Raw genomic sequence first — 27,476 nt, 5'->3', positions numbered from 1 at the left:
CACCTTATTAATGTATTTCCTTATTCTTTGTGTTTCGTTATTCTGTGTGTTTCGTTTTTCTGTGTTTTTTCATATTCTGTGTGTTTTGTTTTCCCTCCTTTCATTCCTTCATTGTTTTTTTTTTTTTTTTTTTGCGTGAAGTTATTTTTTTTCTTTCCCCTCCCAGGGAGAGAAAAGTCCTCCTTTTGTGTGTGTACGGAAGTTTGTATGTACTTACCAGCAGAAATACGCCTATCGTTACGTGTGTGTCTTCCCCATGTGAAGTTTCCCCCACGTGCGGAAGAGTGCATACGTGGAAGCCCATTTGGAGGCAACGACAATTTCACAAGTTAAAGGTACGCTGCTAGCAGCCCTGTTCCAACACCTGGAGACGGTGATGTCGCAGTGTATGTAGGCCCCTTCAAAAAAAAAAAAGGAAACGTAAAAATACTGCCAATTATGAATACAAAATGAAGATCCAGATACCGAAGGATGACAATTATATACTCATGCTAGATAAGATCAGTGAGGAGGAGAAATTTTTCATCCACGTTCTGTCAACATGTGATGAGAAGAATCTGATTGACCACCTCTTTCCCTTTGTGGACTGGGTGTGGCTGAAGTCCGATTTGATAGCTTGGGCGCCTGTGTTGAATCGGTTCGACGACCTCCTGCATAGCTACATCCTGCATAATAAGTTGAGTGGGGAGGAGACCAGCATCGGAAGAGGTGGTGGAGGCGTGGAGGTCGGAGCGGATGGTGATGCGCAGCCGGGGAGTGCGCCCATGCAGGTGGAAAAAAGTAGCGAGAAGGGCGGCAAAAATGACAGTGAGAGGACGAGCGAAAAAAACCATGAACCGCTGAACGCAGCAAACCATGAACAGCTGAGCGAACCCCCCAGAGAGTCGTTCATCCCGTCCGATCTGCTAGTCGAGCAAATGCTCAGGTTCACGTTCCTCATCCTGGAGAACTGCCTAAGCAAATCCAAGTACAACTCGCTGGACCATTTGCTCGTGCTGCTCTGGAGCTTCAACCCGAAGATATCGATCCTGTCGGCCCAAATCTTAAACATATACTACCTGTTTATAAAGAAGACGAAGAAAAATGAAAGCAAGATAAGTCTAATTGTAAATATCCTCTCATCACTAATTAACATCCCTGTGCCGAGTTTTTTACACCCATATATAGACAACGACATAGGACGGATAAACGACAACAACTACATTTCTGGCCTAGTGCTGTACTATCTGCACGACTCAACAGATAAGCGTTACATGCAGAACGTGTACAGCAAAATTGATAATAAGTATCTCCTAGACCTAATCGATTATCACCTAAACCTGGATAATGTCACAATTAACGTCGAAGATCACGAGATCCCCTTCACGTCAGTCCTCCCGAAGGAGGTAAAGTATAATCAGGCGAAGGAAGCCCTACAAAAGGCATACGACGCCATCGTCAATAAGTACCAAATGGACGAAAAGAAAACTTTCGACCTAAGACACAAGTTAAGAATCTACATGGGATTAATATGTCCCAAGTACAGAAAAAAATTATTCAATTTGAGGTACTTAATCATATCAGGTTCTTTGTCTATTAACTCCATCTTGTATCCCCAGATCATTCCAAGCAGCACGATATTTTTACAGGAAATATTGTACCTACTAAAATATCACAAGTTTATTCATTTTAACACGCTGCACATAATCTTTGACTTGCTGACGACGGCGATAGAATCCCATCTTCACTACAAAGTTGTGTCGGACATTTTGGGTCTACGATTACACAGTGGTTTATTTATTAGCATTTTTAAGTACTACTTGAATTATTTTCTGTCCACTTACACAGTGCAGAAGGATATCTGCCCTCTGCACATTATGAACGAGAGCCCAGTGGAAATGTACAGCACCAATGATATCAACACTTTATACGTTAAAAAAATTCAGGAGGAGAAGGCGATAAGCATGTCTTCCCCCCCGCTGCAGGGCGGGACGGTGCCCACTCCCGCTAACGGTAACAGTAGCGGTAACGTTATCGCGGAGGCCAGTATTTACAGCTCCCTGAGTGAGCTCCTGCCGAACGAAGGTGTGGAGCGGCCACCCAGGCAACAGCACAGTCACCCCGAAGGGAGTGGTGCTCCCTCACATGAGGAGGCAGCGACCCATTTTGCAAGTGATCATCACGACGCCACCCATACAGGGGGAGCAATTTGTCTACCCGCTGCGCAAACCTCCAACCAGTTAAGCACCACGAACGACAATTCGATATTCAATGCGGATGCGTTCCGAGGAGAGGATAACCTCGGAAGGATTGACTATAGTGACCCAGCAGGAGTGATCGGGACCATGTCCCCCTTTGTGAACAATCCCCCCATGAGTGGGACCATAAATGCGGTACAAAATCTGAACATCTTTGACTATTTGAGCAACGAAGGCGCTACGAATAATGAAGTGAATTCCACCCACGTTAGAGATCCACCCAGCGTGAGGAACTTGAATCTGTTCGATTTCATGAACAACGCGGACGAAGTTGACCTGATGGGTGGTGCCACCACGGATAACAGGCTAAGCAACCAACCGAGGGATCGAAACCGACTCAAGGAAGAGACGCAGTACGAAAATTACATAAGTGAAGACGTAATAGTGAGCAATATAAAAAATTGCAAGAAAAATGCCGAAAGTGAATTCATAAAAATTCCCAAAAAAATGTTTAAGGATTTTAAAAAGAAGAAAAAGGAGGTATGCATGATGCTACAGTTATTGACCCTCTACCATACGTGCATTATGGAACCGTGCCCAATTCTCACCATAGCTCAGCAGAATACGCTAAAATTTTTCCCCCTATATCTGCAAGACAGCTACACAAGCAACTTACCCATTGTTCAATTGTTACTCAGAATTATGGAGACCCTGTTGGACTTTACGCCCAACTTTTATTTCACCGCGAAGAACGAGGAGGAGCTGTACAAAATATTACTGTCTCGTTTTCAATACGAAATATTTATGATGTCCGACAGTTTTTACCACCTGAATCGGGAGCACTTTCTGAGGTTTTATTTCGAGCCGTTCGACTACCGCGGGTACGATCGCACCTTTGTGGAGAGCGAGGAGGAGGCCCGCCGCTACTCGGGCGGAGCGGCGACAGATGTGGAAGAGGCGGAAGAAGTGGGAAAGCCGGAAGAGCCGGACGGAAAGGTGAACGCAGAAATAATCAGCGCCAACTCTGTTGTTGCTTCCTCCCATCCCGCCGCTCCTTCCGCTCCTTTCGCTGCTTGTTCTGCCTCCCTCCAGAACAGCCTCTTCTCCCGGCGCAATGCGAAGCTGGTGAAGCTGCTCCAGACGTACGACATAAACGAGAGCGCCACGGAAGAGACCCTGCTGAACAGGTTCACCTTCTGGTGGAAGCGCCACATATATGAAGAGCGGGTGAAGATCATAAAGATGATTATAAAGGCGCTGAACCTCGCGTTGAAGGGCTACTCCCCAACGGACACACTGCTGGACATATTTACAAATAATTACATCTCTGTGAAAATTATTAAGTACATTTTGAAGTATCCACACAAGTTTGGCCTCTGCCTGTACGGCTACATACTAGGCTTCATATATGAACACATATATGAAGACCCCACGATTTTGTCTACTCTGTTGAAGGAGGGCCTCCTGAACATCTTACTAAACAGCATAGCAGAGGATAACTTGAAAGACGAAACGGTGTTGATATATGTCCCGTCGCTCCTCTCCCTAATGTTTATTCACAGCATTGGAAAGTCAGCCATGAGGAAGTTGAATTACTCTCCCATATATAACCTTTTCCACTATGTGATCAAAATAGATTATTTTTTTTTCGACCGATTTGGAGACATAGCTGTTTCGATAGGAAACATCATCAATGAGCTGGAGAACTACGGCTTCGTCATGAGAGACTTCCTTTCCTTTCACGTCAAGTTATTGAAGAAGTTATATCTAGAGGGGTTAAACTTAGGGTATTGGCGATGTTTGGATTATGATTACGTACAGAAGTATGTAGAGGGGTCAGTAAAGCAGTTGCACCACGTGCAACTGAAGGATCTAAACATAGATCGGTACAAACCCAGAAGGGACAATTTCTTCTTGGACCGATTATCCATCCTGTGTCGATGTATCCTATCCTATATGAAGACCTCCTGGATTAAATCCTTTTTAAAGTTAAACGGTCTCAAGTTCTTAATGGCCTGCACGAATCTGATAAGCCTACCTCCCAACTACATTCACATTTTCGAGTATCACTCGATTTACACCTTTGTGATGAAGATATATTTGTATGCCTCCTTCAAGAATGTGTACAATGAGTTCCTTTATCCCCTGTACAACTACAGCAACTTCGTTTCGTATGTTCAGTACGTGAGTTTACTGCTGTCCGGTTCTTTCTACTTCGACCTGGGGGAAAACATCGTGGTGGTGAAGCGGTCCGCTCTTCGCGTGGGGGAAATGGGACAAACGAGTGGAACGAGCAATGTGTTTGGATCGGTTGGAGCGGCCGCGAAACCCCTCCAACACGGAAGCAAGTACCTGAGGAACGACTTCTTCGCTGGGCCTTTCATTGACCGTAACCAGCTGCTCCTCTGCAACATCACACAGCTCTTCAACATTTTGTACTTCCTCATCTCGGCCTACACGGATGCGAAGGGACTCTACAGCAACGAGGAGAAGCTATACGACCTGTCCGAATTGTCAAATCGGAAAATTTTGGAAATATTTTCAGACGTCCTCGTAACGATAGAGAGTGTGTTCGATTTTTACTTTACTCTATATTTTTACCAGACGAATGACTCAAACCAGAACATGTTTCTGCACCTGAAGGATAAGGTGTGCATCCATGAACACATCAAGAGAACCCTTCGAAACAGCCAAAATAAATCAGATTATCTCCTGTACAATTTGTTCGGATCAAGTCGCTCCCTCTTCTGTTATTCGATTAATAACAACCTGTATGTATTGAACAAAGATCAGGAGAAAACATATATCATTTGTGACCACGATAATGTAGATGATTACAAAATGACGGATCACCTCACTGGATTAGATAATGAAGACAGGGTGTATAAGGCCATTTACAGATATACCTTTTCGCAGGTCCTCATTGAATTTAACACCTTCGTGCACAAAAGTATGAAAATGCCATCAGACATTGTAGCTTTTAAAAATAAAGAGAAGTCGAAATTTCAAAAATACTTTTCCAGTTCGGAGGACACCATTGTCGGGGTTCAAACCGATAGGAAGAAAAGCGATTCGAACTTGGAACACAGTCCAGATGGTAGCGACGCGGGGGTGATAACCCACCTTCTTTGTAATAATCCAACGACTCATTGCAACACAGGGAAGGAGACTCGTCTCTCGAGCGGTAACCCCCTTGAGACTGATTCCCCAGGTGTCCAAAAGAGCCTCTTCAACGCGCAGAGTATTGCAAACATGTACGCCGCATATCGCACCGACCGTTCTATGGAATATCACTATGCCGAGAAAAACCAACAGAAAGGAGTAAAGAACGACCTCAGCATTGGGGACAACGACAGTGACTCCCCTAAGAGCCAATACAACGACTACTACATAGAGGACAAGAACATCCACATGCACACACGCCTCGCGTATGATTCGAAATACGTCCTGTGCGAAAGCCTCAGATCGCTGCTAGTGGTAATTAAGAAGTTTTTCATCATGATTAATCTAGCATGCCATACGAGGCAGTTAAAATTGAAGCCCACCCCCAACTATATCTTTTACAATGTAATCCAGCAGAAACACATTCTGTGCATCATTCGATGTTTAACTAAGTGCATGATGAATGTGCCGGTGGTCAGCAAGCCCATTCAGGAGAATCCCTACCTCGCGGGGGGAGCAGCGAGGAGCGTGTACAGCGTTCTGTCTGACCACATAACGGCGGAGAAGATCACCTATTTGAGCGAGCCCAGTGAGGAGAAGAAGCCACTGTCAGGAGGATTAGCAGCATTAGCGGCATCAGCAGTATCAGCACCATCAGCAGCAACAGCCTCATTCGTGACGATGAATGGCGGTGCGAACAGTTTCTACTGCTGCAACTGCGGCGGTGGTAGCGTCAACCGGGACTCAGTCGCGCGAAGTGCCTACAAGAACGGAGCGAAGAAATGGCCCAAGGTTGGAACGAGGATGGACAATCTTTCATGTGAAAGCATCGCGGAAGGAATTCCCTCCAAGGAGCACTTACCCCCCTGTAGTAGCGCCAATTGTGCAGCGCAAAAAAGGGACTCACAGGAGAAGAAGATTAACCTGTATGACTATGCGTATACCTCGTTCACCAGCCACCATGTACAGAAAATAGAAAATTACTATCCCGAGCCGTTTTACATGGGGGAAATTATGTGCAAACGATACAACTTTAACTTTTCCCTGATCGACGTGGTACCGAATAAGAACCTTCACCATAATGATCAGGCTGGGCCAGCGGAAAAGGGAAGTGGAAGTAAAAGTGCGAGTGCAACTCGAGATGCGTTTCCAGATGTATCTTCCACTGTGCAGGGTGGAAATGTGGCCCCGCCCCCCTGCCGAAGCCACCCCGAAAAGGAGGAATCGCACAACAGGAGAACCCCCCAGGGAAACTTCCCCAGTTACGATTTGAGCAAGTATAACAAGTCGTACATTTGCACCAGCGTTCGGGAGGCGGACGGGACCTATCGCGTGGTTCGCCACAACGGTAGCTTCAATTTTGTGAAATTCGCAGAGGACAGCGCGAAGGAGCCGAGAGGAGCAAGCCAGACGAATCGCGAAACGGGTCACCAAACGGGTCACCAGACCAGTGACGAAAGGAGCCACCAAACGAGTTACCAAACGAGTCGCGAAAGGAGCCACCAAACGAATGTGCAGAACAACCTACGTACCAGTAACGCCTCCTCACGCGAGAGGAGAAGAGTGAAGGATATTCCCAAGGAAAAGAAACTCTCCCCAGTGAAAATCAGCATAGAACATTACAGCCCGATGCAAACAGTGAAGTACATCGCAGAGATCATCAACATCCTGCACAAACTACTGTCGGATAACAAGCTGGAATTTATTAGCTACTTCTATTTCCTTGACTTGCTATACAAAGTGGGAACGTTTGACTTCATTTTCAACATGTTTAATTATGTGATGAGCGTGTATATATCTCTACTCGCATTATACTACAAAAAGAAGAAGGAGATGAAGGAGGTGAAGGAAGTGAAGAAGAACAAACAAAACGTGAAGACCAATTTTGTTACTTATATTCCAATTCACATCAGCAAGAATTTTACCTGCACAAACACTTACTTCGTTCGCTACGTAGTGAGGATCATGGAGCACTATTCTGGTGCTGATATGAGTATGCTAAAGATTTACCTCCAAATTGTCGTTAAAGGGATAAGCGCCTTTCTGGACTTCTTCGTGAACCTGATCAACATTGGCAAGTTTAATTTGATGCTCTTCTGCTCCAAGATGTTGCACCCCCTCACGCGCTTGCACGACTTTGAGAATCTCTCCCCGGAGATGAAAGCGGCGTACAAAGAGGGAGGGGGGCCCGCAGCGGAGCGGACAGTAGTGGACCAAACAGCCGCCAACCAAACAGATGCGAACCAAACAGCCGCCAACCAAACAGCTTCGAACCAAACAGCCGCCAACCAAACAGCTTCGAACCAAACAGCCGCCAACCAAACAGATGCGAACCAAACAGCCGCTGAACCACACAGTGGTGATGTAGCCCCTCCGAATGGAGAGAACAAAGCGAGCAATCCGTTCCTCACTACCGGGAGCGCGCAAAGTCACAGTAACGGCGCAGGTGGAGAGGCCAATTTATTAACGCCCCAGCTCGAAGGACCAAACGAGTTACGTCAGAACAGTGTGGAAGTGGCCGTGTTGGAGAATTCCCACGTGGGCGCATTCCCCAGTTCGAGTGAAGTCAAGGGAAAAAAAAAACATGACACTGCGCAGCTTAGCCAGAGTAACAACCAAGCCAATGCTTGGAAGGAGAGTAAAAAAAGTGCTGACTTCCTTCCACCTGACGGAAGAGACACCAAGGAAGAAGATTCTACCATCTCCCCGCAAAATGCAAAATACAAATCAGAACACACATTCAAGTACAACGACAACTTCATATTCTCTCTGGACTATTTCGACATTGTCAACACGATAAGATCAGTGAAGTGCGACATAGCCGAAAACATATTCATGTGGCTGACCTACATTAACAGTACAAGTGCTAAAATTAGCAACCTGGGGAAGAATAACATATACATAAATTTTAACAACAATATAATATACACTCTGTTGAGGATCATTTTAAAATTTATTCATCACTCGATTGAAGTGGAACCCAAAATGCTCGATTTCTGGGCGAAGGAAAAATGCAAAGATAAAAAAAACATGGGTGGCAAGGAGAAGGATAAGGACAAGGAAAAAGATAAGGACGCCTTTAACTACCCCCATGTGAACATTTTGGAGGGATGGGGTCTAATGGGCTTTGACGAAAAAACGATTTATAACTGCCTTAATTATTCCGGTACCACGGACCTTGATTGTACGTTGAATTATTTGGATAAGACCAAGCAGAACGAATTCTTCCTCAGCATAGAAAAGGAGAAACTTCTTGCAGAGAGAAAGAACAACGTGGGTAGGAGACCCCCCTACTATGACTTTGGCTACAACAGCAGTGATGAAAATTCGATATCGGCTGACAGAAGGGTCGACATCCGATTGGGGGCAAACGAGAATGCCAGCGAGGAGGAAATCACTGACGCGGTGCAGGTTGCTGCAGAGAGGAACTACCCCATCGATGGGAGCAACGCTACTGGGGGTGGCCATCACGTGGATGTAAACACTACCCCACCGCCGCCCCTCCTGAGTGATGCCCCCAAAAATGGAAAAGAAAAGGAGAATATCTTCTACAAAGATGACAAGTACCTGTTGGAGAAATTCCCCTTCATGTTCGAAATTTTGAAAGAAGCAAAGGCAAAGTCAACACATGCAAGGGTATACTACTACCAAACGATTATGGATCCAAACAGCAAGAAAAATATGATATTATACCTGCAGTACTACTTAAAGTTACTAAAGAGAAGTCTCTTGCGTACATATGAAGAGAAAAATGATATCAAGCAATTTTGGGATGAAGAAAAATATCTGCTCCTTAGGCAACTCATTTATAAGTACATTTTCAATATGCTCATAAATATCATGATAACCATCCCGTTTAATGAAGGGGGTTACACCAATCTTTTCCTCAGCTTCCTCCTCATCGACATTGACAAGAAGAGTGTCAAACTGTTCCTGGACCAGTATAGAAAAACCATTCACGACAAAAACACCAACAAGAGTCGTATATTCAACCATCAAGATGTGAAGATTATCATTCTGTATTACTTTCTTGAGAATATTTCGAAGAAAATTAAAACCCTGAAGAATGATGATGCCTTCCCCATAGAACCCTTCTACCATTGCCACCACCAGTTCATGTACTTCAATAAGAGGAAGAATAAAAACGTGAAGAATGGCGATGAAGGGGGGATAAAAACGGACAAAAAGGACAACAAAAATGGGAATAAAAACAAATTCGTGCAGAACAGAAATGGCCTCCCAAACGACGGCGGTGGAGTGATCCCCATTTTGCCTCAAAGCGCGGACGCAACGGGACACCCCTTTGGAGATCCCAACGCGGAGGCAAATGCGGGAAACACCACCGATGTTGGCAACGTTATCAGCAATAGTACGATCAGCGGAGCTGTGGCTGGAATGGGGGATGCCGTCACCATGGGTAGTGACCGCGGCCATGATGCCCGCCAAGCGGGAAACGAAGCACGCCAGGCAGGAAGCAGCACTGCCGGAATGACACCAAACGTCGCGCATAACATCCCGCATAACATCCCGACGAATGGTGGTCCCTCCGGGGGAAACGCACTGAACACCATGCGAAACATGTTGATGACCACCACGCTACCTAACAGTAGAACCAACAACGCGATGAGCAGTGCGAACAATCGCAGTAGAGGAGCAAACCCAATGAATGAATTCTTGGAAGAGTACCAACTGAACAATAACTACGACATTAGCAACCACAGCGATGACAACATGACTACGCCATTATACCCAGGCAGCAACGCAGTGGAGGAAAAAAATTCAGTCATAAATAACAACAAAAAGAGCAGTAAGGAGAATACTAACCAAGAGGCTGAGCTCGCGGAATATTCGAATGATCCCAAAAGTTGTATCTACAGAACCAAGTATATTAAAGGAGACATAGATGTTATATATGAGTCGCAAAGAGACATGGAAATATACTCCTACCACTTTTGTCTGTACATGCTTTTTTTCACCCTTTGCAACATTATCGATAAGTATACGATAGCGAGAAATTTGATTTTGCACATAGATAGGAACATCCTGGACTACTGCATTTTCTTTTTACACAAATTTAACCTGGCGTACGTGAAGAACCTGGAAGCGAATGTTAACTACTTCCTAACGGAGAGCAAATCCCAATCGTGTTTAGCAATTTCCGCCTCGATTGATGAACCGATGTTTTCAAATGCCCATGGGGGGGGGAGCTTCTTCCCCAGTGGGGATTACGCAGCCGTGACGAATGAGAACGATGCGGGGAAGAGAAATCAAGAAAAGAATAAAAGGAAGAGGAAATTTAACAAAATTGTGGCAGCAAGTAGGACTGCCCCCAACACGAATGATCAGCTGAACGGGGTAACCAATGTCGACCCGTGTGATCAAGGGGTCATTTTGACTGGGCTCCTCCACCCCTCCCTTTCAAGTGCACATGGCAACAGTTTTGACGACCCCCCCAGGGAGGATGCCAATGACTATGCACAAAATGGGAGCCATAAAAAGTATGCTCCTCACCTTTGCGACGCGAGGGATAGTCATTACATGCATCCAGCGTGTGGTGCTGCTGACTTTGCCAACATGAGTGGAACATCCCAAGTGGAGCAAGTTAACAACAAGGCACTGCTCCTATCAGCGCAGGGCCAAACGACAGGGAATAATAACTTTCAAATGCAGAAGAGCCAGACGAACGAGACTGAGCTTAACCAGAAGGAACAGAAAATAATAAACCACATGTACAACAAAGGATTGGTCATAAATAAAAACATCAAAACGTATAGCATGCTGATTCCGTACTGGAACTTAGCCGACACAGATATTTCCGAGGTTAACCAAAAAACGGCCATCAATTATTCCCTACAAGAAAGTGAGGAAAACAAATACATCCCGCTGTACTCCAAGCCGCCGTGCTTCTACGCCCCCTTGTTCATGTGTCTGTACAAAATTATCATTAACTACTCTTTGTACAATTTTAACGACAAGAGTAGTAAAAAGGTAATCAAGAAACATAAGGAGGAAAAAACGAATGACGATAAGTACGGCACCAGTTTGGTCAAAAATGTACCGACGAACAAAATGGAGAAGGGAACCTCGCAGAGTGAGAAGAAAAATCTCAGCAACCATGTGGCAGCAAACATCAACACAGCAACTGCGCAAATCGCTCAACCGGTACAGACGATTACAGAAAACATTCGATTTATGTCATCGGAAAAACAACACAACATCATAAAGATATGCATCGACACGTTGTATTTTTTCAAGGGCTACAACGCACAACTGTGTATGAGTATTTTACAGATAATTGAATATTTGACTACCACGTACAGCAACGTCATTTTCTTCATTTCGTATGCGCCGCCAAATGTGTATAGGAACTTTAGGATGGTGTTCCAACTGGAGGAAAGGAAGATGGAAAGGATCCGAGAAGGAGGCAACAACCTGATTCATGATAGAGGCAGCGCGAACGGAAGGCCCAACACAACAGGGGAGAATCCTAACGTGGAATTATTTCCCAGCAGAGCAGATGATCTTTCTCGAGGGGACCTACACAAAAGAGAGACCATCATCAATGGCGGAAGCGTTATGGAACTCCCCCTTAGAGATAGAAGTAGTAGCGGAATGTGTTGTCCCCCCAATGTTACAAGCAGTGAGCAGCACGACTATGTCGGCCCCTTCGAGCAGAAATGCGACCCCCATTTTGACCTGAACGAGTTAATCCTAAATAACATCAGCAGAAGCGGACTCGGAATTCTCCTAACCATTTCGAAACAAGCAAAATTTAAGGACATGCTGATCATCCTGATAAACATCCTCATCCAGTGCTTCACCGACAATTATGTCATCGCCAACCGAATTGAATATAGTCTCAAGTCATACTTCCTCCACCACGGGATCCCAGTCAAGTGCTTTATGAGAAAGGATGACTTGAAGTTCATAGAGGATGCCAAATTTTCCAATGCATTAGGTGTATCGCTGAATGAATTGAATGAGGCATTATATCCATTCATCTTTAAGAACCCCCAAATGTATGAAGAAATTCTGAGTTGTTTGTGTTTCTTTCCGAACCTGAAATATGTGAAAAAGGATGAAGCGAGTGATGTACAGCATCAGGTTAGGGACGCGGCTGATTTGCTTTCCCTCAATGGTTTTGGCAAGGCGGTTGGTGCGCACAGCGTAGGAGGGTTGACGAGCGAACAAACCAAGGAGAAAAGGAACGGGGGAAATCTCCACAGAGTTGCGTTTAATGGGGCGGAAATTGCAAAAGGGACGAAAACCGATAGGGCAAAAAAGGGGAAGAATGGCGGGAAGGACTACGGGAAGGACCACGACCAAGAAGGGCGAAGTTCTTTCCAAAGTACCACGAGCAACGACGCGCTAAGTGGCGCCACCGGAAAAGACCTACACGATGGCGCAACCCAGTTGAGAAGGAAGAAGAGCAAGTGGCTAAAAGAGAGCAGTGCGCAGCAAGCGGAGGCTCCCAATAGCGACGGAATCGGCGCAGACAAGTTCTACCTGAATCTGCTGCCCATACCGGAGCACATCAAATCGATTTACATGCTCTCCGAAACGGCCAACAGCACCAAGTATCTGAGGAAGTATTTTCTGAAGAACAATTTTTACAATTTCTACATTCTGGCGATTCTGCTGGATTTCCTAAACCTGTTCACTATCATACAAAGCAAAACGCGGTTAGTAAAGCTTAGCGAAAAAGAGGAAAGGCTACAGTTTAATAAGAAGCTAATGGAGATATATGGAACGCATGCCGACTTTGACACCGAACTGGATTACAAGGTCATGTACCCCTTCGCACTGACGGCAGATAATATGCTCTTTATTGTCAACTTAATTTTTAAAACATTCAAACATTTGATTGTCTATTTGGTAAAGATCCCCAATTCTTTTAACTCCAAAATTATGAAGACCTTTTTTCTGAATGATTATGATGAGCTTGTTCCCCGTTGTAAGGGGGACGCTGTGCAATACAATGCCGCGTCGGTTGGTATTCATTCTTTCCAGGTTAACACTACATCGGGCAGAGAAGCAAAACTGTGTAGCACTGTGTTAGTGGCATCTGGAATGAATCAAGGCTCTTCTATTCGAAGTAAAACTAGCACGGATGTTTTTTCTACCATCTGTGGGGCAATTTTCCCTCCAAATGGCAACCACAACAGTCACGGTGGCGACGATTTGAACTCCCTCATAAAGGGGACCCAGGAAGAGGCCGCAACCACCTCCTGCGGCGATAACCAAGTAGTAGTGCAAAGCGAAACTGTGATGCACAAAATGGCCAAACCGGATTTTTCCTCCAATAATGCCTATACTTATCGAGAAATGTCTGAGTTTTATTTACAAAATTATATGCAGTACTATGTCCTCTTCGATTTATCCAAGCTCACGTTTAGGAGCTGCTTGTTCCCTCTTCTGCTGGAAAGGGGGGCATCCCAGGCGGGGCGCAACGGCAGCAAGGAGAAGGGGAAGGACAGAGGAAAGGACAAGGTGACAGAGAGGGAGAGCGAGAAGTACATCGAAAGGGAGAAGCTGCTTGCAGGCCATCTTCTCAGCGGGAACCTCCCCAGAAACCTCGTGTTTACACCCCTGCTGATATTTTTGTTTAAACGGATATTACCCCAATTTATATGCCTCAGCCACCCGAGCATCCACACCACATACTCGCCCAAAAAATTGGAGGAAAAATCGAAGTCCACGGATTACCATTATCAGTCTCTCTTAAACAGCAACGAATTTAAAAATGTGAATTATGTTAAACATATTGTCAATTTTGTTCAGCTCATTTTTGATATTCACTCCTCCAGCTACGATATACATAAGAAAGTGGTGCAAGAGATTATGCACCTCCTGAAGGTGTACAGCATTTTTCAGAAACGGAAGGAACAATACACCTCTGGGAAAGCATCAACCAATTGGCACAACAACGTGTTCGGCACGCTCATCGATGTATTCTCCTACGCTGTAAGTGCTCTGCTGTACAAGCTGGTCAACGAGGAACAAAATATCAAGATAGAGAACAGCCACCTCCTGGAGGAGAAGCACCTGCTCGGCAGTGGCAAGTATATTTCCAAGGTGTTGGAGTTTGCACAGAAGGGCGATGAGGAGCACGACGCCAGGAACAATGGAGGCGGTCCCAACCGCAACGACAGCGATGAGGGTGACGACAGTCGGGGCGGGAGCGGCGTGAACGGGGGAAGTGGAAATGAGGGAAATCACCACGGAGGAAACGACAGAGGTGGTAATCCAAGCGGTGGTAATAACACTGGTGATGATAACAACGGAGGCAATCACAACGGTGGTAATAACAATGGTGATAATAACAACGGCGGCAATCACAACGGAGGCAATCACAACGGTGGTAATAACAATGGTGATAATAACAACGGCGGCAATCACAACGGAGGCAATCACAACGGCGGCAATCACAACGGCGGCAATCACAACGGCGGCAACCCCAACGGAGGCAACCCCAACGGAGGCAACCCCAACGGAGGCAACCCCAACGGAGGCAACCCCAACGGAGGCAATCAAAACGGAGGCAATCACAACGGAGGCAACCCCAACGGAGGCAACCCCAACGGAGGCAACCCCAACGGAGGCAACCCCAACGGAGGCAATCAAAACGGAGGCAATCACAACGGAGGCAACCCCAACGGCGACGGCCGCGACGATGAGGAGAAGGCCGAGAAGAAGGAGGATAGCAATAAAGTGTTCACATATAGCAGGGAGCAGCTGGCCCTCTTCCGCATGGCGCTGTGCAGCTTGCTGAACAAGCTGGACTACACGAAGGAAGACTTCGCCAACACAGCCACGTCCATCATTCGCTGCCTCTCCGTCCTGACATCCGCACCTATTCTGGGTTACCCGATAAAAACGAAGAACAACAAACTGTACATGCTAAAATTGAACAAACTAAATGAAAGGAAGGACAGAAAAATTAAAAAAATGAAGAGGAATAAGAGAAGAAAAAATATGTCATCTGTAACCTTTTTAAATCCATCTTATGTGCGCTTCAGATCAGACTCTAGTAACAACAATTCGGCTGGCTCCGATATTCCCTACTCAGTTGACTCCGATGTTTCCTACGAGGAACACTTCATTTTTGACAATGACGATAGTAACGATGATGATGACCTTAGATATGAATATGAGGAGGAGCTGGACGATGATTACGTTGACATGGTTGATGGTGAGGACATGGAGGAGGATGCTGATGATGCAGATGACGAGGCGGACGAGAATGTAGAGGATGAGGCGGATGACGAGGAGGAAGACCAGGAGGAAGACGAGGTAGATGACGAAGGGGAAGACGAAGAGGACCCCGATGATGCAGATGACGAGGAGAACGACGAGGTAGATCACGAGGCGAATGATGATGATGATGAAGAAGACGGGGCAGACCAAGCAGATGCAGCAGCGCATGGAGAGGAGCAAGATGATGAGGTGGTAGAACCGGACCATGCAGATGATGTGGGCGAAGCAGAGGAGGACGTTGGCGAGGTGGACGATAGACCACGAAGGAGGAGGAGCAGGGGAAGAAGAAGAAGAGTAAGAAGAAGAAGAAACGCAGAATTGCGCAACAACAACAGCAGCAATAACAACACGTTGAACAGTGCACAGATGAATACCGAGGAAAACAACGAAAACTCACTTAATGATGGGGCGGACGAAACGGAAGGGAACTACACCAATGACGAGGTGGAGGAAGAGGAAGAAGATATAGATGATGATGAGGAAGAAGACGTCGAAGAGGATGAAGAGGAGGATGATGAGGACGACCTGGAGGATGATGATGATGAGGAGGAGGAGGAGGAGGACGACGACGACGACGACGATGATGAAGCCATGGAAGAGGAAGAAGAATACGACGAAATAGACATCGAGGAGGAGGAAGAAGAAGAGGATGATGGAGAGAGGAACGGAAACGAACATGATACTAATAGAGGCCTACACGTACACGCCTACCTCGTGCAAGATAGAGACGTCATTAATGAAGACAATCTTTATGATCACTCCAACAATTTGTTACTCCCCCACGAGGTTGACGAAAATGAAGAGAACATGTCACACATGGGGGATAACAACAATAACATCGTCTCGAACCTGGAATTGGGTTCAGACAGTAGTAACGATATGGATGAAGGGCAGGGGGTCCATAGAATTAGAGAAATTGACGAAACGGAGGACTATGATGAGGATGATGAGAATGACGATGAGGATGATGAAGATGACGAGGATGACGATGATGACGAAGATGATGAGGATGAAGACGACGATGATGATGATGACGAGGATGACGACGAGGATGACGAGGATGACGACGAAGAGGAAGAAATCGACGAAGATGAGGATGAAGAAGAAATCAACAGAAATAACAGCACCTTCCGAATTAGCCAGACGGATAATAACGGCAGAGCAGCGAATAACAACGCAGATCTAATCGACACAGAAATGAACGTGAACAATTCCCTTCTGACATGTAATGAAAATCAACACGAAATTTTAGATATCCTGATGGAAGAGGATGGCGTATATAATATTAATGACGACGTAGATGAGTATAACGATGACTACATGGACGATGGGGAAAATAATAACCGAGGTGCTAATACCAATGTTAACATGGTGGGCAGTGCACAAATGGGGGGTGACAACAACGTGGGAACCTCTTCCCCGAATGTTAATAGTGGTGAAGATAAAAATGGCTACCCGGATGGAACTCACAGGGCCGATGACAAAAAAATTGGGCACGGCGAAGCAATCCATGATGACGTAATTGGCACCAGCCCCGATGGGATAACAAACAGTTTGAATATTCCCCATGTGGATTCCCCATCGCAAGTGAAAAAGAGTGCCTATGGACTGAACGGACCCATCAGTACTAATATGACGAACGCACAGAATACAGCGAATTATCCCAACGTGATGACCTCCAATTCGGAAGTGTCCACACAGAACAAAGGTGTTTATAACGAATTGCAAAATGAACTGGAGAGTAACGGAATTCATGTGGGAATAAATAATGGGGAAGATGAAAATGTTCTTTCTAATAGTGTACCAAATGATAATCTGAATTCAATACTTAACGTACGTTTGAACTCTGGCTTGCCAGTTACAGTTAGTGGTGCCCCGGGGGAGGAAACACTTTTCCCAGCGAACATGAACCAAGTGACCCATAAAAGCGTCAACGTTGTTGCAAACGGGAACATAGTTAAAAGCGAAATGAGCAACGTAGCTTCGATTAAAGAACAAGATGATGTAGAAAATGGAGGAGGAGCAGATAATAATAAATTCGGTGCTAGGAGCACAGCAGCTGCTATTGTTAAGCAGGAACAAAACAGGAAGGGCTCACTCACAGTTGCGAATGCTTCTACAATAGAGAGCGGAAAGAAGAGCGAGTCAGCCGGTGCCTCTGATAAAATGCAGAGTTCTTCCATGGAGGGAACCACAAGCAGGGCGAATGTAAACGAAAATGACATTAACTTGATAGATTTGTACTACCATTTTCACAACAGCAATAACAGAGATGTGAACACCCTGCTGGGAGAAAATAACAGCATTTTGTATCTGAACGAAACGGGGACCATTCACCCTGCCGCGGTGAAGAGTAGCGCGAGTGATTTGTCGAGTGGGTTACCCTGTGGTTTTCCCACTGGTTTTCCTAGTGGTTTCCCCACTGGGCCTACTGTTGATCAAAGCGACGGTGCTGGTGCGAGTGGCATAGATATACCCCCAAGCGGGTTAGCCTCCAATGGGATACCCATAAGTGCAGTTCCCCAAAACGAAATTCCCCTAAATGGCATACCCCCAAGTGGAGTCCCCATAAATGACGTTCCCACAAACGACCTTCCCACAAACGACCTTCCTACAAACGAAACAATCCCGATGGGATTGCCCCCCGTGGATACCGCCCCGATGGAGTTAAGCGATCGGGAGCAAGGAACGCTTCTAAGCAACAGTATGGATAATTACGGGCCTATCAACTACACCCCAGCGAGCACTAACATATTTGCCCTAATGGATAATCTCTGCTCCAATTTGTTAACCCTAAATAGAAGAAGAAACGAACGTTTGAACACTATGCTGACCACATCGGTGCACATCCCAGACGGTGTAAGAAATAACAGCATTAACATCCCCATGGCAATCAACGAAGATTTCAACATAAGCGGAGGCATCTCAAATGAGAACAGTGCATATGATCACAGCAACATGTTGCACGAAAGTGGTTGTACCTACTACCACCTAAATCTAGACCGAGTTAATAACTTCTATTCCCCCCCGATGTTTAATAACTGCTCAAGTATGAGATCAAATAACGCCGACAACAGAAATATGAACCAAACGAATCACAACCTTCGAAATTTGTTTAACATTATTAGAAACTACAACATCAGCGATAATAATATTAACTACACGAGGAATTCCAGTCCCACTCTGAATGACTTGGGTAGGAGGAGCGAATGCTCCCTGGACGAACTGAACAGTGCAAATGTGATGAACGCAGAGATGAGAGAAGCCCATGTGGCCGGTGTATTCAGCGAGCGGGGCAGCAACGACGCCCCGAATGTGGGCAATTACCAGGGTGGAGGCAACAACGTGAGTGGAAGCCCCCCCTTCGAGGATGGCCCTGACGCGCCGACCGAGAGGAACAACACCCAAGCGAGTAAAATCAAAAGCGGGAACGCTATCAAGGAAAAGAACGACGTAGCGAAAGAAGAGAAGTTTAGTCTTACCGACACCGTCCTCGATAATGATAAGAAATTAAAAAACAGCATCTGCAACATGATGTACAATAGATTATGCAAGGCCATTCCCAAGGTTCATATAAATTTACCCATCGAAAATTTACTGGAGGAAAAGAAAAAACTAATTCAAAGCATGCGCAAGAAGGTAGAAGAGAAGAAAGAACTTGAAAGCAAAAAGGAAACGCAAAAGGGCAAGGCAAGCAAACAGGAGCAAGCCAAAAAAAGTGATCTCCAAAAAGGGGAAGTACCTTCGAAGGAGGAGGAGAAGCTGCAGGCGGAAGAAGAAAGGAACGACATAACAGAGGAGGTGGAAAACCACGCCGAAAGCCATGCCCAAGGGGAAGATAAACAACCTGATAACAACGCTGCTTGCCCCGACGCAGATTCCACACCCAGTCAAAATGCCCCAGTGCAGGTTGCACCAACTGGAACGGCCGACCAACCGTTTGAAGCCGTTTTGTATGACGGAAGTTGCAGCCCCGATGTTCCCAGCAGTGATATAATGGGCGCAGATCAGAACAACCCAACTGACCCGAACGAAGGAAACGAGCAGAATGACAACACTGACCAAAGTGTCCCCAACGAGGAAGACTACAAAAATATTAACTACGAAGAAATATTCGACAATGTGCTGAAAATCGAATCGCTGCTCATAATCTGCTGCGCCCTCGGCATAAACGAAGGCCAGTTCTTCCAACTCCTAAACGTCGATAGGTCCTTTCTCATTGAACTACCAGAGAATTTAATCGACGAAATTATCGTACAGCATTTGAAAAATATCACCCTCGTGAGTGTAAACGAACTTGCTCAGGAGAATGTCCAAAACGATAAAAAAATTTCCATAGAGCTGTACAAGAAGTATCTTAAATTTCAGGAGTTTTGCAGGACCTGCAGAGGCGACCAGCAACCGAGCATCCATAACGAAACTGCCGTCGCGCAGACTGATCAGCCAAATGGCAGCGGTAGTGATCCCAATGCAAGCGCGATTACAACTGCACATGTGGAAGGAAACGTCGCGTGTCACAACGACAATGGTGCATTAACCGATCCGGTCGGAGAAACCGTCCAGGGAGTGCCAAATAATGATGAGGTCACCGTTGAGGGGAATGGCCTCCCGGTGTTGGATGGCCCAAGCGGGGGAACTGCAACCAATGTGGAAAATGCGACCAACGTGGAAAGTTCCCTCCATGGAGGAGCCTCCCCTCACGCGGAAATCCCCACGAAAAGCGAAGGCGAAAAAAATCTGCTCATCTACAACAGCATAAAGAAGAGCTACCTTGAAGCGCTGCCGTCGAGCGTTCGCGCAGAAATCAAGAAGAGAATAATAGGAAACAGGAGCCAGCGAAACGAAACGCAAGACGAAACGAACATTGCGTTTATAGATTCCTTGACGCCGGAGCTGAGGAGGGACGTGCTATCCTCCGCCAGCTTAAGATTCATAAGAACGCTCACGGATGAGATGATACAAGAGGCAAGAAATTTAAGATTTGTGGTGCTGAACAGTCGATCGAATTTGCTAAATGGTAATAATCGACCCAGGCAGAACGCCGTCACCAACGCGGTCAGTGGCGCCATCACCGATAGGGGCAACACAGATACGAGTGCTAACTTTAGAGGAAGCAGCGCAGGAAATGCGAGCAGCTGGGGAGGAATCACAAGTGGGCCCAACGGGAGCGGAATGAATGCGAACGAAATTGGTGCAAACGAAGCCAATGCATTTGGCATCACTGACAGCGTCAATCACAGTAACAACAACGTCAGCGCCAGCGGCGCATCCAGCGCCAACGGGCAAACGGATAACGCCAATGTGTCGGCCACCAGATTAAACGCAATCAGAAATGTCATTCAGGAGCGAATAACGAACACTTTTTTGAGGAACTCCGTGTCGAACCTAAACAACCCGAGCAGCAGTCAAAACAGCAATAACAACAGAAGCGGTAACAACAGGACTAACAACAGAAGCAGTAACAACAGGACTAACAACAGAAGCAGAAACAACAATAACAGTAACAACGTTCCAATAATTAGCAGTGGCAATAGCAGACATGCACGAAACAACAGGACGCTGTTTAATGTCCTTAGTAGAGCCAACGCCAACAACAGAAGGCGTCTGAATGCTTCATTGAGAAACTCGCTGACCTCACGGACACAGAGAAATAACTTTATCAGGATAACATACAACGAAAATAACAATCCCATAATTATGATTAATACGGGGCATGAAAACTATGACAGTCTAACCGTTTCTCGTTTCTTGGATCACTTTCTTGGTGGCCGATCATTGAACGGGGCAATTTCTAACCTACCGCTATCTGACAGCGCAAACATGAGCGCCAGTTTTTCGCTCATTCCGACGAATCCAGGTGGTGAGAACAGCAATGGGGAAGGCAGCAGTGGCAATAACAATGGCGGGAGCAGCGGCCTTGGCGGGAACAACGCGGGAAACAGTGGCAACAACGGTGGAAACAGTCATCTGAATGCAAGTCACCGCAGCGGAAATAACCACACAGGTGGTAGCAGAAGCAACAGTATGAACGAAACGAGGCTGTTCCTTAGCCAGGAAAATCGATTGAATAATGTGGATCCCAATTTCAATCTTCTCAATGACGACAAGTGTGCAGAGAAGGAAGATGATATAACGTTAAGTAAATATTTAAAAAATTTATTTCCAACGAAGAACAAAGCAGATTCAGAGAACTCCAAAAGTAACGCCCTCTATGTTTGTTTAGAAGAACCCGTATCGTCACAGGCGCTGATTGACATTTGCAGATTACTGTTTTTAAAAAAAGAAATCAACAAAAAGATCATGTTCACCCTGTTTTGCAATTTAACGTGTTCGTATCAGAAGACTAAGATTTGTGCTTTGCAATTATTTATGAGCATTTTATGGTCAGCTTCTGTTGACTTGCATGGAAAGAATAATGCCCCCCGAGTGGTAGCTCTGCGGCAGGTTCTTAATTTTCCCCCGAGAATGCTTTACCACAATGTTAACAAGAAGAACTATGGACTTTTTTCGGATAACTACTTCACGACTGCGTATGTGTCAGCGGAGAGGGTACTAGAACAAGTGCAGTCGCTACTTATTACCATCCCACACATCACTTCGTTCTTCTCCATGCTGCTGGTGCACCCCGCGTTTTTCGTGCCCAAGGATATCATCGAGCATAAAGTTGTGGGGCCGAAGAAGGGTGGAAATGGCGAGTCGAGAAAAAGCCCAAGCAGTAATGTCTCCGTGGAGGATCCTCCAAAGGGGGAATCTTCCCAAGTGCCTCCAGAAATGACGCAAACTTTGGCGCGAAAAAAGGAAGAACCCGTGGCTGCGCTGCAGGTGACGACCCCTTTGCAAGGCAGTGCCAACAGGATTAACGACGACGAGGCAGCCATTCTGCAGTACGAACTGAAGAGGAAGCGACCCAAAATGGACCAGAAAAACGGACCCCACGCGCTGACACTGAAAACAAAAATAGAAAACTGCAAACAAGTGGATAAGTCAAAAAATGAGTACCCAATTAACATCCTATTCAAGCTGCTGAATTCGTTCATATATTTAACCTCCAAAAAACTCATGAGCCACCTCCTGTCCGTCATTTTCAATCTTCTAGTTAACTGCGGGAACAAGTGGCACACATATAGCAACTTCACTAAGTGGGTGTACACCGAAAATTTGGAAGAGCTTCTAGATGTCGAAAATGCTAACAATGAGGAGGAGGTAGGGGATAAAAAGAACGATGACACGATCGGCAAAGAGGTGTGTAACAAAGACGCGAACAGAAACAACGCGAACAGCAACGAAGCCAACAACAACGCGGTTGTGTTAAACAACACGGGTGACAGCCGAAGTGGAAGAAGCAACAACGGCAATAGGAGGAACACAGCGAGTAAAGGCAAAAAACAGAGGAAACACACTTGTCACTTGAAAGAGTTCTACCAATCCTCATCCAAAATTAACAGAGAGCTACTAATGAGCATCCGAAATATACAGAAGAATGAACCAGATAGTGATAGGAAGGATTCTACGAAGAAGCCATTTTACCTGCTAGAAGTCATATCAATGGATGCCCTAAGTAATTTTAGCAAACTAATCTGTAATTACAAAACGAATTTTCTCTGGATCAACACAAATAACAACAACAACAACAACACGAATACAGCTTCTAACAATAACCTCGAGCAAGTGCACAAGCAGGACATTTCCTCACTAACGCAAATTATCGTCATGTTCTTTTCGCATTACAAGCTAAAGAAATGGAATATTCAAACATTGAAATATCATACCCATGTTTTAATCAAAAGAATCATCTATGACTTGAGAAAGATTGTTCACTCCATACACAACGAAACGTTTGATGTTTACGCGGTTGATCACTCGGATAGTTTGGAACAGAAGCTAATTGCATTTTATCGAGTCATTACTATTTTGTTTAATGCTCCCTCTTTGATTGACAATCTGCTTAATAGAAGTGAAGCCAGCAGAAATTCCAGTGTCGAGGAGATTAGCATCCCCCCTTCTAAGAATGTACTCGATTTCAGTCCTGACAGCCCAACGTCTGCTGCTCCAAACGTGGGCATATCAAGTGGGGACGCCGCAGCGGGGAATGAACAAGTTGGTCTCCATGACATGGCCACAGGTGCTGAGAAGGCCCCTCCTACTAACCTTCTAATAAACGATGCCACAGAAAGAAAAAACACAGACGAAGAAACCAAGTTCGACATTTGTGCCGATTTCTTCCTCTCCATTAACATCGACGAGCTCTGGGAAGAATTCAACAAAGCCATGCAAGTAATCAATAATGCGCTCATAGATAAAAATTACAAATTTACACACAATAGGAGCCATATGCAGTTCCCCTCAGAGGAAGGAAAAACGGAGCAGCAAAATGGGACTATGCTACTACTTCCAAATACGCATGGACAGGCCAACGAAGTAGGGGGAGGAGTAGCAGCAGGAGCGGAAGAAGGAGTAATATTACCCAACAAGTCCACCCCCTCCTGTACAAATGCAAACAACAAACAAGGGGAAGCACCACTCGCAGGGGACATAAACAAATCGTTCTTCGACTTGGATTCCTCCTCGAGCGAAACGTCAGAACAGGGGAATCCCAATTGGGTGACTCCAGCCAGGCCGCAAAATGAAGAAGGACCACCCCTCCCACCCGAAGCAGCAGAAAACACTAGCCGCATTGCACAGGAAAGGCCCCTCCAAAACGGAGATAACAACGTGAACAGCAACCCAATGGAAGAGAAAAAGAAAGAAACTGAGAATGATCCACCCCCGACCATTTTAAACTACCTCCTACCACTGATGGAGGCCTACCTCTTCATAGAAGAAGTCATCCTAGTATCCCAATATAAGTTGAAAAAATTTAAAGATCTGGAAAAAAAAGTCGCCAACTTAAACATCGAAAGTATAAAAATTAATGAAAAATTGGCATATGACGATAGCCCCTTTTACATTAGCATATATCATAAGAAGAAGCGGCCGATGAGAGATTCAACCGGGGGGGATCTCAAATTGGGAAAGTTCAACACTGGAAGCCGAGTCAATAGCAACGTTTCCAACAAAACGATGAAAAGGAAGAAGGAACTAAGTGCTTCGTCAGACGAGGAGTTGCAAAAGGAGGAAGAGCACCACAAACAACTCAAAAAGGAGGAAATCAGTATGACACATTTGGCAGAAGCAAAGCCGGATTCCAACACAGTCCAATTTAACGAGCTGCCTAATGACGATGATTCGAAGGTGCAACAAAGAAAAGGGGTCATAAACAAAAGGGAAGAAATGATGGGATACCTTGCAAATGACGCAGAGGAGGAGAAGAAAGAAGGAGTTGTGAAAGAGCCGAAGAGGGAAGCCAAGTCTGGTGAATTCCTCACGGGCGAAAAGGGCAGAGTTAGCAATTCCCAAAATGGTGACAACGCGGTGGAGACTCCGGGAAGTGGAACGTATGACTTTGCCAATCGCAGACCCGGCGCAGAGGAAGCGGCGCAACGTCAGGGTGGAGAACTCCGACACTACATGGACGAGTACAATGGGGAGGACGCGGAAGAGGAGATGATCATGATGCGTACGTTCGGCGATGCCGCCAGTGACGATAGAGATCGTAGCGATTATCGCGATGACAACGATGATGACGATGAGTACATACAGCTTAAGCTGGAGGACAACGAAGGAAGCATCAACAGCCGCCACAAGAAGCTCATCAAGTTTGTATACATAAACAGGAGAGTGATCAACAGCCTGATAAAGCAGACCCCGATACTGCTGCACCACAACTTCAAGTCGCTCATAAAGCTGACCTCGTCCTGCATCAATTTCGAAAACAAGAGGCATTACTTAAGGAAGAAACTGAAACACCTCAAGTCAGGGGTGAGAACGGAACCAATTCGTTTGAACATAAGGAGAGAAAAGGTATTCACCGATTCGTATTACCAACTGAGGAACAAATCTGGGAACGATTTAAAAGGAAAATTAGTCGTTACTTTCAAAAATGAGGAAGGAGTAGATGCAGGGGGATTGACTCGAGAGTGGTACTCCATACTAGCCAAAGAAATATTCAATCCCAATTATGCTTTATTCTGCCGAGAAGGAAAGAAAAGCGAGTTTAACCATCCAAACCCTCTGTCGTACATTAACCCAGACCATTTGCACTTCTTCAAATTTGTGGGCAAATTTATCGCAAAGGCTATTTATGATGGGCAAGTGATAGATGCCTATTTTTGCAGGTCCTTTTATAAGCACATGCTTGGAAGGAAAATCCTCCCAGCGGATGCAGAATCGGTGGACCCCGAGTTTTACAACAGTCTGATCAAAATTGCAGAGTACAAATTGGAAGACCTAAATTTGGAGATCAATTTTAGCACCGAAATTGACGAGTTTGGAAAAACCAAAATTATCGACCTCATCCCCAATGGAAGAAATATCCCAGTGACTGATGAAAATAAACACAAGTACATTGAGCTTCTATGTGAGATGAAAGTAACCAACAGTATAAAGGAACAGTTAGAAGCTTTTATGGATGGTTTCAAGGAGCTAATTCAACCCAAACTGATCTCCATTTTCGATGACAAAGAGTTGGAATTACTCATTAGTGGTATTCCCACTATAGACCTAAACGACCTAAAAGAGAATGTCGAATACCACAATTATTCACCTAACTCGATTCAAATTATTTGGTTATGGGATATACTCCAAGAATTTGATGAAAATAAAAAGGCTTCTTTCTTACAGTTCGTTACTGGAACGAGTAGAGTCCCCCTAGGTGGTTTTAAAAATCTCATGGGAATGAGGGGTGCACAGAAGATGATTATTTACAGGGCCTACGGCGAGGACCGCCTCCCCACTGCCCACACCTGCTTCAACCAACTGGACCTACCTGAGTATTCCTCCAAGGAGTTGTTAAGAAGCAAATTAATCAGGGCCATCATGGAAGGAAAGGAGGGCTTCGGATTTATATAACCCGTCTGCTGTTTGGGAAGCCGAGCAGAGGAGACAAAGCAGACTGAGTAGAGCAAACAGAGGAGACAGGGCAGAGACATGCATAAAGAAACCCTATGGGGAAAAACACTTTCTCTTTTTCATCTCTGCTGAAGGGGGCGAACCCACTCAAAGTGAACTTTCCCATGGACACTACTTCCCTAATTTTTGCTGCCTCCTGTAGAGCTTCCGTTCCCCCTGTATCTTTTTTTTTTCTTTTTCCCATTTTTAATGTATACTTTTTTAACATAGTACTTTTATCGCCCCTCCTCCATTTTCTCTAAACTGTTCAAATTAACCCAAATTAAAATAATTCCAAATGTTGACAAAAGAAAGAAGCGCATTCGGTTGTGCATACTATTTAATACCTGTGTCAGTGCCATCCCACACACGGGGAAGATTTTTCCTCATGGGAGAGGCTACATATAACAGTGTTGGTATTATGCACCCAGGTGTATACAGCACAAGGAGAAAAGTTGTTGCAAATGTAGAAGAAGAATGCCCCCCCCCACATACACAGATACTACGCCCTTTATGCCACATACACCATCTTAGCCATGCTACCATTTCGTACATCCTGCGTGGCAGATATTTTACTCACACTTTTCCAGACATCCTACACGTTCGTGACGTTCTCGAATACTCATTTTTTGACTTGCCACATGTGACACACTACACTTCCAGGAGCTGATGGAATTGGGCCTCGCCCGGCGTGCGCTAGATGAGGATGGTATGCTCATTTTTTTTTTCTTTTGTGTTCACCAACCGGATAAACCATTTTGCATACGTTATAAACACAGCGTAGTTTTCCAACAGGGGATCTTAGGCAAATGGGGGTGTTACGGAGGTAGGGGGATTATTTATCAGAATTGCTTCCAATGGGTAGTCAATATCGCTCCTTCAAAAATCCATATA

The 27,476-nt window shown here is 45.4% G+C and overlaps 1 protein-coding gene across 1 annotated transcript; it reads left to right on the top strand.

The window, feature by feature from the left end:
• Nucleotides 1-449: 449 nt before the first annotated feature.
• C922_02671 (E3 ubiquitin-protein ligase HUWE1) lies at nt 450-26,543 on the top strand (the record flags this gene model as incomplete). The annotated part of the gene is made up of 2 exons (XM_008818270.1): nt 450-12,443; nt 12,489-26,543. 2 exons carry the CDS (start codon nt 450-452, stop codon nt 26,541-26,543), a joined length of 26,049 nt encoding a protein of 8,682 aa, XP_008816492.1.
• Between the last annotated feature and the right edge of the window lie 933 nt (nt 26,544-27,476).

This window comes from Plasmodium inui (genome assembly GCF_000524495.1).
Source record: "Plasmodium inui San Antonio 1 unplaced genomic scaffold supercont1.9, whole genome shotgun sequence".
Classification (NCBI taxonomy): domain Eukaryota; phylum Apicomplexa; class Aconoidasida; order Haemosporida; family Plasmodiidae; genus Plasmodium; species Plasmodium inui.
The sequence above is the reverse complement of the archived record's forward strand: the minus strand, read 5'-3'. Positions and strand labels throughout refer to the sequence as shown.